General features: G+C 42.0%; 1 protein-coding gene across 1 annotated transcript in view; it reads left to right on the forward strand.

Annotated features, from left to right (window-relative positions):
* Positions 1-10695: 10695 nt before the first annotated feature.
* The window catches only part of LOC132888838 (uncharacterized), a 28752-nt gene continuing 24707 nt past the window's right edge, over positions 10696-14740 (forward strand). The window contains exon 1 of the mRNA XM_060924932.1: positions 10696-10973. Coding sequence (XP_060780915.1) covers positions 10696-10973 — 278 coding nt within the window. The remainder of the gene's footprint in view (positions 10974-14740) is intronic.

The raw sequence follows: 14740 nt of genomic DNA on the forward strand, positions 1-14740 counted from the left end.
AGTGGGGCTGGGCCAAGATGTTGCAGCTGAGTCCAGGGAAAAGTTAGGCACAGCAGCAAGGAGACTGGCAGCCAATCTGAGCAAAGAACTAGAATGGCATTTCGAACCAATTTTTGCAAACTCCACATTTCTGCTTGCCACTCTCCTTGACCCCAGATATAAGGCCAGCTGTTTTCCAAACAATGTTGATGTGGAGGCACTGAAGAGGACATTACTCCTCAGGATGGAGCTCTGTGACTCTGTAGCTACACCTGCAAGAAACACAGAAGAGACACCTGCCACCAGGAGCACTTCAGTCTTGTCTTTCCTGCAGAAAAAGTAATCGGCTATTCCAATGAGGACACATTTACCATCAGGTGATGTGGAGGCCTACCTGGCAGATGGGGACATTAGCCTTACCGATGACCCAGTGAAATACTGGTCAGGCAAGCATCAGACTATTTGATCCGTAGAACAGAGTCCCCCCCGGCCCCTGACCCCCCCCCTCTCTTACTCGCTCACACACATACACACACACGCACCTGGTGTGGAAATAAAAAAATAAAAATAAAAAAAATCACATTGATCATAAAAAAATTAAAAGTTAAAGAAAGTTATGTTGAGTATGAAAACTCTTGTTCATTACATTTCATTTCATAATTGCAACCACGTGTTGTATTCATTGTTGCAAAACTTGTTCTGTAAATAGTTTGTTTGCTATCGTGATCAAAACCATTGATCTGAAGCTCAATGCTGAAGCTGCCCTGTAAATAGTTTTCTAATCAGCAATAAATATAATTTCTGATCAACCCATATCAATTGCATGCTTAAAATAATATACTGGTTAAAGCCCCGCCCGTTTCAAGACAGCCAGACCCACTTCCGGGTTAAATCCCGCCCACTTCCGGGTTAGGCCCCGCCCACTCCGAGTACAGATACGGATACAGTTAATTCATATGGTTAACAGATACAGATAATGCTGTACTCGCTCATCCCTAGATCTAACTAAATACAGATAGTAAACAAAGCAAATCAAACAACACTTGGTCTAAGACCAACTTTCATGTGTATCAAAATGTGTACATTTAAACCATGAATGAATTCAAATAACACTCTTCACGTTAACTAGCCTCAACTAAGGCTAACAATTGCCCAGATGCCAGCCTTACTTGAGATCGCTCTTGCTTGGCGACTTAAAGTACGCTGTCTGTTATCTGAAGACAGCGCAGAGCGCAGGTCCAGGGAGAAAACCAGTTCTGATCCTTTTGCTTTTACAGCTCTTCAGCTGAAGATCTTCAGTGTCCCGTCAGTCATCTCATGATCTGGAAGGAATCTTGTTTGTAGTTCGTCGACGTTACAAAAGGGAAAAGGGATCCGGTTGCCTTTTCTCTTTAAAAATACTGCATGGGCTTCAGTAACTAACTGGTTCAGTTATTATTGCAACTATGTGAAGATCAAATACATTGAATTTTGGCTAAAGGTCCGGTATCAATAGATCGTTCTTTGTCCTTTGTTCTTCTGTAGCACAGACGCAACGACGTCTCTTTCACGCGTGGGATCCACCGCCAGAGAGAAGGAATTTTGATTCCGCTGCGGGTTTAAAGCACAGTCGTGACGTCACTGTATTTGGTATCTGGTATCATCTCTGTATCCAATACCATTACAGGGAGTCAGAAGAATGGGCGTAGATAGAACATGGCATCGAGTACAGGGATTTTTGTGTTCAACGCTGTACAGTGGAAGGGAGAAGATGGTTCATAAAGTGAAGCAGGGAATTGGTTACTATGGCTACGGCATGGCAGCCCCCCCCCCCAAAAAAAAAAAAACATTGCAGACTATAAACTACACAAACAACATAAAATACAAACATCAGCAACATAAAGTGCAAACAACATGGACAGTGAATAAAAGACAACTAGCACAAACAGACCGTACAGTGGCAACCTGTCACTGATGTGTGGAAAGTTTGTGCATTCTGAGGTAGAATATGTAAAATAAATAAATACATAAATATAAACATTATGTAGGTGATAAGCATTGTAAAAAGTGGTAGTGTATTGTTCTTCACTGTGCAAAGATTTCAGTGGGAGTGGTGTGTCCATGTGGATCAGTCCAGTCCCTCAGAGCTGAGGAGTCTGATGGCATGTGGGAAGAAACTGTTACAAAGCCTGGATGCAAAGGCCCAAATGCTTCTGTACCTTTTTCTAGATGGCAGGAGGGTGATGAAATTGTGTGAGGGGTGTGTGGGGTCATCCACAATACTGGCACCTTTCCAGATGCAGTGTGTGGTGTAAATATGTCCTTGATGGAGGGAAGAGAGACTCCAGTAATCTTCTCAGTTGTCCTCACTATCTGCTGTAGGGTCTTGCAATCCAAAATGGTGCAATTTCCAAACCAAATCATGATGCAGCTGCTTAGGATGCTCTCAACTGTCCGTCTGTAGAATATTGTGAGGATGGGTGATGGGAGATGGGTTTTCCTCAGTTTTCATTGGAAGCAGAGACACTACTGGGATTTCTTTGCTATGGAGTTGGTGTTAAGGAACCAGGTGAGGTCACCAAACAAACACCAAGGAATTTGGTGCTCTTAACATTCTCCATGAGTAAGCTGTTGATGTACAGTGGAGTGTGGTCACTCTGTGTTCTTCTGAAGTCAACAACCATCTCTTTTTTGTTTTGTCCACATTCAGAGACACATTGTTGACTCTGCACCAGTCTGATAGCTGTTGCACCTCCTGTCTGTATTCTGACCCATCATTCTTATTGAGACCCACCACAGTTGTGTCATCAGCTAACTTGATGATATGATTCAAATTGTGCACTGCTGCACAGTTGTGAGTCAGCAGAGTGAACAGCAGTAGACTGAGCAAACAGCCCTGGGGGCCCCCAGTTCTCAGTATGGTGGTGCTGGAAGTTCTGCTCCCAATCTGGACTGACTGAGGTTTCTCAGTCAGGAAGTCCAGGATCTAGTTGCAGAGGGAGGTGTTCAGGCCCAGCAGGCTCAGCTTTCCAATTAGCTGCTGAGGAATGATTGTGTTGAATGCTGAACTGAAGTCTATAAACAGCATTCGAACGTATGTGTCCTTTTTGTCCAGGTGGCTAAAGGCCAGATGAAGGATGGTGGCTATGGTGTCATCTGTTAACCAGTTATAGTGATACAAGAAAAGCAGAGGGTCCAGTGAGGGAGGCAGCAGGGTCTTTATATGCCTCATGATGAGCCTCTCGAAGCACTTCATAATGATGGGTGTGAGAGGCAGATCCCCTTGACTCCATTATCCTGTGAGAAAACAGCTTTTTCCACTCCATTTGGTTTACACCAATTTGTCACCCTTCCTTTCAGGTTGTTTGGGGCCCCAGTGAAATTTCAGCATCTCATGGACCAAATTCTCCGTCCCCACAATGCGTATGTCATCTAGATAGGCCGCAGCATAATCATCTATAGTAAAGGTTGGGAGCAGCATTTATAACATCTCAGGGCAATCCTGAGATCACTGAAGCATGCTGGGCTCACAGCAAAACCAAAAAAGTGTGCAATTGGATGGGTGGAAGTATGGTATCTGGGCTTCCACTTGAGTCATGGGCAGGTGCATCCCCAAATTGATAAGACTGTAGCAATCGTGGCCTGCCCAAGCCCTAAGACCAAAAAGGGGGTGAGGCAGTTCCTGGGGCTGGCTGGCTAGTATAGGCAGTTTGTGCCTAACTTGCTGGACGTCACCAGCTCACTGACTGACCTCACTAAAATGGGGGGCACCAGATCCGGTCCAGTGGACCAAGCCATGCAAACTGTCTTTTGCTCAAGTTAAAGTGGTTTTATGTGGGAGCCCACTGTTGCATTCACCTTACTTCTTTTCTCTCCTTTTGTTTTACAGACCAATGCATTAGATAGAAGGCTGGGGGATGTTTTGTCCCAGGTAGTGAAGGGGGAGAAGCACCCGGCACTGTACATCAGCTGCAAGCTCTCGATGTGACAGTCAAAGTACAGCACCATAAAGAAAGAGTGTTTGTTTGTTTGGCCATCAAGTGGGTGGTCCTCACTCTCCAGTACTACCTGCTAGGATGCCCTTTCACCCTCTGTTCTGACCATGCCCCACTCTAGTAGTGGCTTCACCGCATGAAGGCTGCCAATGCATTGATCACTTGTTGGTATCTAGTCCTTCAAGTTTGAGGTGGTCCATAGGCCGGAAGCACAGGTGGTGGTGGCAGATTACCTCTCCTGCCAGGAAGGGGGCAAGTCAGCTGCAGACCGGATGGCTCCCCTGACTGAGTCTGGTGGTGGGGGTATGTGGCAGCAAGGGTGTGGTCAACCATCAGCTGTGAAAGGCGAGGAGTCAGGTTAAACCAGCAACTAACGTGATGAGTTACACCTGTGTCTACTTACTGGCTTTCTATTAATGTGTGACTCTGTGTGTCTTTCAGATAGCTCAGTATCTCGCAGCTGGCTGTTTTCTGCAACCTGTGTGTACACATGTGTGTTTGTCACTGAAAAGTGAGTATTAAAAATAAAGTGCACCTTGAATTGTCGTGCCTGTTTCCAGTCCCTGATTGTCACACCTCAGGCAATTGTTACAGGTTATAACATCTTTACATGAAAATTGTGGTCATTACTATCACGATGTACAAAATGCCATCTTCACTTGATAATTAGCAAAACAGAAACAGAGCCATGGCCAACATAACTTCCACATAGTATCAACACCAGTCACATTTCAAAATAAACATCCAACAATACCCCTCCTGTAATAGCCCATCTTAAAGTGACAGAGAACATTTTACAAGAAGTATCATGAAACTTCCTGAGAAAACTATCATTAAAGCTTTGACTAAAATTAGACTAAAATTGAGTTCCACTAACTAAATATTGATTAAAACAAAGCAAAAAGACTAAAATGTGACTAAAATATAACTACAAATTTCATTAAACGAATAAGCCTACAACTAAATTTAAAATGCTTGTCAAAATTAACACTGATATGATGACAGTACAGGAAATGGCAACTTTCCAGACCTCATAAACAAAAAGTCATGACTTCAAATCAAATTCATGATTTTATTTCAAAGACATGAAAAGTAATGAGAAAACACTATTTTTTTCTTATTGTAGCATCCTTGTGTGGTAAATTGGAGCAGTTTTTTTTTTTTGAGACAACCTTATGGTGGGGTCAGTATCAAGTTTGATGTTGATTTTATGAACTGAAAGGCTGTGTAGCTTTAATTTCCCTCATATTGCTCAAAAGTTGCATATGTGAATGCAGATTGAGTTGTGCCAGAGTTCTTGATGGGAAGATATGAAAATTGCTGGATACAGTTGCAACTGCAGAACAGGAAATGACAACAAGTCCATACCTCAGGCTAAAAAAAGGCATGACTTCAAATGACAATCATGATTTTAGACCAAAGATATGAATAATAATGTGCAAAAAAATGTTTTTCCTTATGATGGCACCCCCAAATGGTCAAAAGGGTTAACTGTTGCTGGACTCCCTTTGAACAGAGTCTTGAGTCATTGCACTAAATTTGGTGTAGATACATAAAAGCATTACTGAGCAGAGGTGGAAAGTAACAAATTACATTTACTCACGTTACTGTAATTAAGTAGATTTTTTTGTGCAATTTGTAATTTAAGTAGTTTTTGAAATGGGTAATTTTACTTTTACTCAAGTACATTTTGAACCAAGTATTTTACTTCACTACATTCGAAAACCGCCCGTTACTGAGTAAAAAAATTAAATGCAGGGAAAAAAACCCAATTGGCCTGAACTGGAAGGAAACTGGCGCAGGCGCGCGCACAGAATATCCATATTAGCCTACATGTATGGTTGGATGATGGCTGGTGCCGAGGTAGCCGAGCAAGAGATAGAGGAGGTCATGGAGGAGGTTGAGGATTGCCAAGAAGAGAATTCCCGTGGAACAGATGCGCCGGACAGCGAGGGAAATCCTTGGCCGTATCTCAGCCAGTACTTTGCATTCAAACACAAACGAGGCAATAACATAATGCAATGCAAAATGTGCCTGCCCTGCCGTACAGAGCTATATCAGTCTACAAAACTTCCACATCAAATCTGCGGAAGCATGTGATATGTGCATTTACCTGTGTATCCCAAACGTTATATTTGTTTGGTTAAAACCTTCCACTGTTAAATGTGCCTTCATTATCAATTCTTTTGGCCACCTAGCATCCATACTGATCACTAACGTTTCAAGTGAAGTAGCCTAAATGAAATAAATCACCTCACGTTTACAAATTTATCAGAACGACAATCAGAAATAATACGAGTGCATGGTTTTAGTTGTAATTGGTCTCTTATGAAAAAATCCTAATTCATGTATAGACTAGCTCCTGGGTTGTTAGCTGTAGCCTAGACTAGAGCTTTGGGAGGTCACTGATAGGCCATCAAAACATTTTCACTGTCTTGGATACTTTGTTTGAGTTTGGTTTTCTTTTCTTTTTTCATTGTGGTGTTTGAGTTGGACTATACAATTCAGAATTTGGCACTTTGCTTAAAAATGTTTTATGGGGTGGTCTCAAAATAGTTTGCACATTACCTCTCGACAGGTTGTAAACATTATGCAGTTAATTTGTCAATTATATTTTCTATATAAGGAAGAGCACAGTGTTACTAAGGAATCGCTTAGCTGTCTTTAAATCGTGAGAGCCCTGGACACTGAGTTTGGTTGGTTTACATTTCATATGTGTCATTTAGTAAGTCTGCTTTAGTGGCTTTATTAGATTAGATTAGATTAGATTAGATTAGATTAGATTAGATTAACTTTATTCATCCCACACTGGGGAAATTCACGTGTTACAGTAGCAAGAAAATGTCAAACAGATAACAAATAAAACAAATACAAATTAGACAAACGAAGGATTAAATACAGAGGGCTATTTGCATTATCTATCATGAAAAAGTATAGAAAAATTGCCTTATTGAGAGGCTCGGAAAAATTGCATTACAGGTAGACTGTGTATATACACACACAAATTTATATATATATATATATATATATATATATATATATATATATATATAAAATGGGTGATTCCACGCTTATGGGTACTCAAATGGGGACATGAACTTATTTTTAAAAATTCACCTAAAACCATTTCTTTTTTTACCATCAGGTCACAAAACATGTAATCTTTAATGAGTGATATGTTAAAAGATAACTTTAATTTTCTGAGATGTAATAAAAACATATTTATATGCCAAAGTCAGAACGTAACAGAAGAAGTGTTGTGAACATATATATTCTCAATTTTAACAATGTAGAATTACTTTTTGAAACATAGGAAGGTGATGTTTTAGCAAATATAATTAATAAACATGTGTAGTAGAATAAACATACACATTCTTTCAATAAGATTAACATGGTATATAGCTAGATTGTAATTAATTTGTAACAGACGTGAGATGGACAATCGTAACAGAAGTAATGTAACAGACATCATTTTGGAACTCATAGGCTTGACTTTGGCATATAAATGTTTTTATTACATCTCAGAAAATTAAAGTTATCTTTTAACATATCATTCATTAAAGATTACATGTTTTGTGACCTGATGGTAAAAAAAGAAATGGTTTTAGGTGAATAAGTTCATGTCCCCATTTCAGTACCCATAAGCGTGGAATCACTCATATATATATATATATATATATATATATATATATATATATATATATATATATATATAAATAAGTATGCATAAAAATAGCAGGCGTAATGGATGATAGAATTTACAAGTTATGCCACTTGTACTTGAAAATGTTTTATGGGGTAGTCCGTAGCTTTATACATTATACTGCCTGAAAGGTTATTATGTGGACTAATAGTTCATTAAAAACAATTTGATTTATGACTTGTCCTTTCTTTTTTTACATCAAATAATTGAAAGTAACTAAGTAACTTTTACTCAAAGTACATTTTAAGTTGAGTACTTTTTTACTTTTACTCGATTAGATTTTTAGATGGGTACTTTTACTTGAGTAGAATTTAAGCAAAGTAAAGATACTTTTACTTAATTACAATTTTTCAGTACTTTTTCCACCTCTGTTACTGAGAAATAGTCTCACTTCCTGTTTGGCGACTTCACTGTCAAATATGATTGCAGAAGAGGAAATCGCAATATGTCCAAACTTCAGTTTCAAAAAAGGCATGACTTTAAATGACAGTCATGATTAGACCAAACATGTGAAGAGTAATTAGCAAAAGCATGATTTTTTATAGCGGCACCCAAGTGACCAAATGGGGTAATTGTTCTTCAACTCTGTTTAGGTCTGATCTTGAGTCATTTCACCAAGTTTGGTGTGAACAAATAAATGCATTACTGAAAAATAGCCACATTTCCTGTTTACCAGCTTTGCCACTAATATTGAGTGGCTGATATGGTCAAATGCTTTCAAAAGTCAGTCCACCATGTTTAGTGAAGAAACATCAAAGTGTTGCAGAGGTATGGGCTCACGTCCTGTTTGGCTGCTTCACCGTCATTTTTGATTAGCTGTAATCAGAGATGTGATTTGGGGCTGGTGAAATTATCTGAAAATTTTAGCCGGGGGTCTGGGGGCCGCAGGCCCCCAGCTGGTCCAGGGCAGCGCCCTGGTGGGGGGACAAGGGGGGGCGCTGCTCCCCAAAGCTCCTGGGTTCTGGGGCTTTCTGACTTAAAAATTGTACTAAAATGGCAAGCAAACACACAAGAAAAAACTTGTCATGATTAACAAATTCAAGCCAATTTAATGGTCAACATGCAACTCTGAGCCCCTATAGTAAATTTAATGATTCTTAACTGACAAAAAGCCAAAACATGAAACCTAAAAATGTCATTTCTAAATTAAATCTGCATTAGAATAAATAGAAAATTGTATAAGGAAAAACAAAATTTATACTTTCAATTACTGTCGAAGTTGAACATACCTAAATGTGCCTTTTCAAACAAACATGATGCAACATAAGAATTCATCCACAAGTCTTCAGGAACTCTCAAAGAAAAAAAGATGCTAGCATCCATGTCCAGTTCCAGCATATCAGTCACTTTTTTCTGCAGTTTCTACTCTAGCAATGTCAACTTCATATACATAACTCTATAGTGTTCACTCACCAAAGGATATTCAGAACCCCAGTGTTCACTCACCAAAGGATATTCAGAACCCCAGTGTTCACTCACCAAAGGATATTCAGAACCCCAGTGTTCACTCACCAAAGGATTTTCAGAACCCCAGTGTTCACTCACCAAAGGATTTTCAGAACCCCAGTGTTCACTCACCAAAGGATTTTCAGAACCCCAGTGTTCACTCACCAAAGGATATTCAGAACCCCAGTGTTCACTCACCAAAGGATATTCAGAACCCCAGTGTTCACTCACTTAAGGATATTCAGAACCCCAGTGTTCACTCACTTAAGGATATTCAAAACTACTATGTTCACTCACTTAGGTTTCGTTTCTATCCCGGGCTCCAGCCCGACTTTGCACGCTCGTAGCTCGGGCAGGGGAGGTCCCAGCATCCTCAAACTTGACAGCCAGAGTCCTCTGCCCTCCTCCCAAAGAACCAGCGCGGGCAGGGCATGCTAGCCCCATGCCTCGGGATGTAATTCGCCCCGAGGCGAGCCACGGCGCTCCGCTTAGGTTTCGTTTCTATCCCGGGCTCCAGCCCGACTTTGCACACTCGTAGCTCAGGCAGGGGAGGTCCCAGCATCCCCAAACTTGACAGCCAGAGACCTCTGCCCTCTCCCCAAAGAACGAAATCGCTGAACTAATGTCTCACAGTCTTATGTCCAACGTTTGTAGCAACCTCTTTCTCCAACCATTCCCAGCGGAACTTGTTTTTCACTATTCTGTCGATTTCTTTAACTCGATTTGCATCTTTACGCTCGATCACGGAGGCTGCCATCTTTCAACTCTTTGTTTGAAGCGAGCTTACGTACAGCTATCTAACAAGCGCGTTCATTGGTTGTTACAGAGCAATGGGCCAATCACGTACCTCGCGTCATCTCAATGACGGAATTACTGAAAGTCAGAATGAATAGGATACGAATGAGGATTTTTGAGCGAAAAATCGGAAAAAATTTTTTTTTCAAATTTTGAGGTGAAAAAAGCGGAATTCCGCGAATTCGCGGAAAAATCACATCCCTGTGTAATGGTGGAATGCTTTCAAAACACAAAACTCCATCTGATAACTTTTGCATGGCTTATTCTGAAGATCATCTCTGACAAATTTGATTCAAAACACCAAATCCAATACGGTGGAAAATCCAAAAAAATCCAATATGATGGAAAATCCAAACAGGCAGAAATTGACTTCATGGGTTATGTTGAACTTGGCTTCAACCAAGGAATCCAAATGAATTCATTTTTGAAAATTGGGGTTACAGTTAAAAAGTTACATTCATAAATGCACCTAAAAATTTAACCTGTTATAGCACTCAAGTTACAAACATGAAACTTGCTGAAAAGTCCTGACTGTCCACAATCAATGTGCCAAATTTCCGGTGCGCTGCTCGGCTGCGAACCGCGTCCTGGGCATGTCAAGCTCGTTTTAAGTTCGTTTGTATGTGTTTATTAGTGTGCTCGCGCCGTTTGTTTTGTGTCTAAAATGTCACCCTTCATGTATGTTTACTTGTAACTTGGAAGATGATTTATCCATGGATTATATTGATTCTAATTGGGATTGCCACCATTGGGCAGCCCACTGCACACTCAAAGTCTTCTGTAGCATCTGAGAGAGAAATGGATTTAAAACCTTACCGGGAACTTCGACCAAGCGCACGTTACAGTCGGGATGCCCTGCTCGCACTTCGCCACAAATCACCATCCTTGTTGCCCCTGCCGTTCCTGAGTGACATCCCCGTTGAGCTGAGAAGGCCCACGCGTAGGAAACGAGGCAGGAGAGGTGGAATACGGAACCGGCTCCGACGAAGATACACCAAACCTCCACTTCCAGTAATCATTCTCAGCAACGTTCGGTCTTTGAACAACAAGATTGACGACCTCCGAACCCATGCAAGGTACTGCTCTGAATTCCGTGAAGCTTCGCTGTTGTGTCTCACAGAGAGCTGGCTGCAATCCAATACCCCCGATTCCCTATTTGAGATCAACGGACTCACTTTGATCCGGTTTGATAGAGATAACAACTCTGGGAAAACCAAGGGCGGTGGGATTTGTGTATACATCAATGATCAGTGGTGCCGCCAGTTCACTGTCAAAGAGACGCCATGTGACTCAAACTTTGAGACGCTCTGTTTGACATTAAGACCTTTCTATCTGCCACGTGAGTTCAGATGTGTGCTTTTGTGTGTGGTGTACGTTCCACCAAGTGGCAAGGCTTCGCTGGCCGCAGCCACTATTGTGGATCATGTTCACAGATTATTACAGAAATACCCCGACGCACCTGCCATTCTGGCAGGGGACTTAAACCATTGTCAGTTGGACGCTGTTCTACCTGGCTTCTACCAAACGGTCAAAGGTGAAACACGAAAAGACAGACTACTTGATAAATGTTATGTGAACGTGAAAGATGCCTATGGGTCTAAGATTAGACATCCTACTGCCAATTCCGATCACAATGTGGTTCATTTAATTCTGACATATAAATCAAAATTGAAGCACTGTAAACCAGTAGCAAGAGAAATACGATGCTGGTCTCCTGAAGCCTGCAAGGAACTGAGAGCTTGTTTTGAACTGACGAACTGGGATGTATTCCATGACCAGAACTCTTTAGATGTCACTACCTCAGTCACCATGGACTATATTAACTTTTTTGCACAGTTATGCCGCTTTTCCACTACAAACGCGGCTGAGTCGGGCTGAGCCGTGCCGTGCTGAGTCGAGCTGAGCGGGGCTGTTGGAGTTGCATTTCGACTACCACCGCGCTGAACCGTGCTGGCTGGAAGTGGGTGGACACATTGGGTGGAGTTAGCGAAAGTGGGTGGACGTCACGTGATGTCGTTAAGCAGCGCAAACAGTGACATCAGTGATCTTTTAAGCGGTAGTCTCACGACCCGGATAGTAAACAATAAACATGGAGGACATGGAGTCGTTAGTGCTGCTGGTCTTGGTGCTGTGGCTTGTTGTCACCGACAACGCCAACAGATACTGGCAAGAGCGTATAGATGAGGCGAGGCGCATAAGGCTTCAGAAATTCTTGTAATTCTTCTCCTTCCGGGTTTACGGTGTTTACAGATCCCAGCGTGCTCGCGGGGCGTGTGTGGGCATGTGAGGACACTCCTCCTGACCAATCAGTGCACAGGGGAGTGTCTCCTCACGCCCCCAGCCTCACTCAGCTCGGTTTGGCTCGCTTCAGCCCCACTCCAAAACCGTGCGAGTTTTAGGGGCTAAGCAGGGCTGAAGCGAGCTGAGTCGTGCTGTTCTTTGGTAGTCGAAACGCGAGCCGTGTCGGGCTGAAGTGAGCTGAAGCGAGCTGAAGTGAGCTGAAAAAGGGTAGTGGAAAAAGGCCATTAGTTATCCCCAGCAAATGAATAAAGATTTATCCCAACAACAAGCGATTTGTGTCTAAGGACATTAAAGACAATCAATAAAAGGAAAGTAGCTTTTAAAAACAAAGATGCCATCGAATGCAAACAATTGGAGAGGGTTTTAAAAAACAAACTAAGGGAAGCTAAACAGGTGCACAGAGATCAGCTGGAGGAAAACTTCAAAGAAAAAAACCCTAAAAGACTGGGACAATATGAAAAAAATGACTGGAATGTCATCCTCCAACAAACCCATTGTGACTGGAAATGAACTCATGTTTGCAAATGAACTGAATGACTTTTTCTGTAGGTTTGATTCTTCCTCCCACCTCAATGACTGTGAAAATATAGTAAAGACCATTAAACCGTCCAACTCCGACAGAGTTCTTTTAACTGTGGAGGAGGTCAGAGGTACCTTCCAGCGCAATAATACAAGGAAAGCCTTAGGGCCTGACCACAGCAGCGCACTCATTCTAAAAACCTTTGCCAGGGAATTAGCCCCTGTATGGCAACCCATTTTCCAGCAGTCTCTAGACACCCATCATATACCTTTAGCATGGAAAACATCCCACATTAAGCCTATCCCTAAAAAGAAATGTCCTAAGGAACATAATGACTATCAGCCAATAGCTCTTACATCAGTGATCATGAAGTCACTAGAGAAAATCATAGTTCAACATCTAAACAGACAGATGGGGGGGGGCTTCAAGACCCATACCAGTTTGCATACAAACAAGGCCGTAGCACAGAGGATGCAGTGGTTACACTGGTACACATTATATCTAAACATCTGGACAAACCCAACACTTATGCCAGGGCTCTTTTCCTTGATTTTTCTTCAGCGTTCAACACCATTCAGCCAAACATACTTCTGTCCAAAATGATTAAGTTTCAGATAAACCCATACATTATCCACTGGTATTTTTCTTTTCTCACAAATAGGGTCCAGCTGGTTAAGGTAAATGACACACTATCTTCTCCCATTACCACCAATGTTGGAGTTCCCCAGGGTTGCATGAGCTCCCCTAGGTTGTTTACCCTGTATACCTCTGACTGTACCACCAATGTGCCTAATCAATATCTTCTCAAATACTCAGATGATTCCACATTAGTGACTCTTTTCACAAAATCCGATGATCACACTCAGTACCAAAGCAATGTGGATTGGTTAATTGAATGGTGTGATAATAACTACCTCATCATTAATACAGTGAAGACCGAGGAGGTCATTTTTGGAAAACCACCCAATCTCCAACTACTTCCAGTAAAAATCCACAACTCAGACATCACTCAAGTCCCATCCTACAAATACCTGGGTGTCATGATTGACCAAAATCTGACATGGACCGACCACATAGACTTCACATGTAAAAAAATACAACAGTGCATCTATTTCCTGCGAAGATTAAGATCCTTTGTATAAGCACACGCATTGCGAGGGCAGTACACACACATTTTATATATCTCATCTCATTATCTCTAGCCGCTTTATCCTGTTCTACAGGGTCGCAGGCAAGCTGGAGCCTATCCCAGCTGACTACGGGCGAAAGGCGGGGTACACCCTGGACAAGTCGCCAGGTCAAACCGGAGCACCCGGAGGAAACCCACGCAGACACGGGGAGAACATGCAAACTCCACACAGAAAGGCCCTCACCGGCCACGGGGCTCGAACCCGGACCTTCTTGCTGTGAGGCGACAGCGCTAACCACTACACCACTGTGCCGCCCACATTTTATTTTATATATATATATATATATATATATATATATATATATATATCTCCCTCCTTTTCTATCCTCTGTCACTGCAACAACAGACACACAACATTAATTGACCACAGGTGCATTGACTTTGCCACTCACCTTCCCTGGCTCCACCCTCCATTCACAAACTGACACTAGGCCACGCCCCTGCTGCCACAGTAACAAACAGGCAAATAATCCAAATCAGCAGGCAAGATAATAAACTGGAAACGAGCAAAGGGTCAGGCGAGGCACAAATAGAACATCACAGGCACAGAGAAAAATGAAAACAAGGAACAGGAATCAGGAAACCAGGAAATCAACCACAGAAACAAGGCTCAGTAAAGTGTCACAATGAACTCAATACTTTGCACTGAGCATGCAGTTAAACAGTCTTTATACATGTGCACAGATTGCACCTTAATCCTGAGCAGGTGTGCGTCATTAACAGCGCACGTGCAAGAGTCTGCTCAGTGTGTGTGTAGTCCAGAGTGTGCCCAAGAGTCCAACTGGTGCACGCACCAAAGCGTGCAGGTCTGACAGTACCCCCCCAAAAGAGCT

This window comes from Neoarius graeffei, chromosome 7 (assembly GCF_027579695.1).
Source record: "Neoarius graeffei isolate fNeoGra1 chromosome 7, fNeoGra1.pri, whole genome shotgun sequence".
NCBI lineage: Eukaryota > Metazoa > Chordata > Actinopteri > Siluriformes > Ariidae > Neoarius > Neoarius graeffei.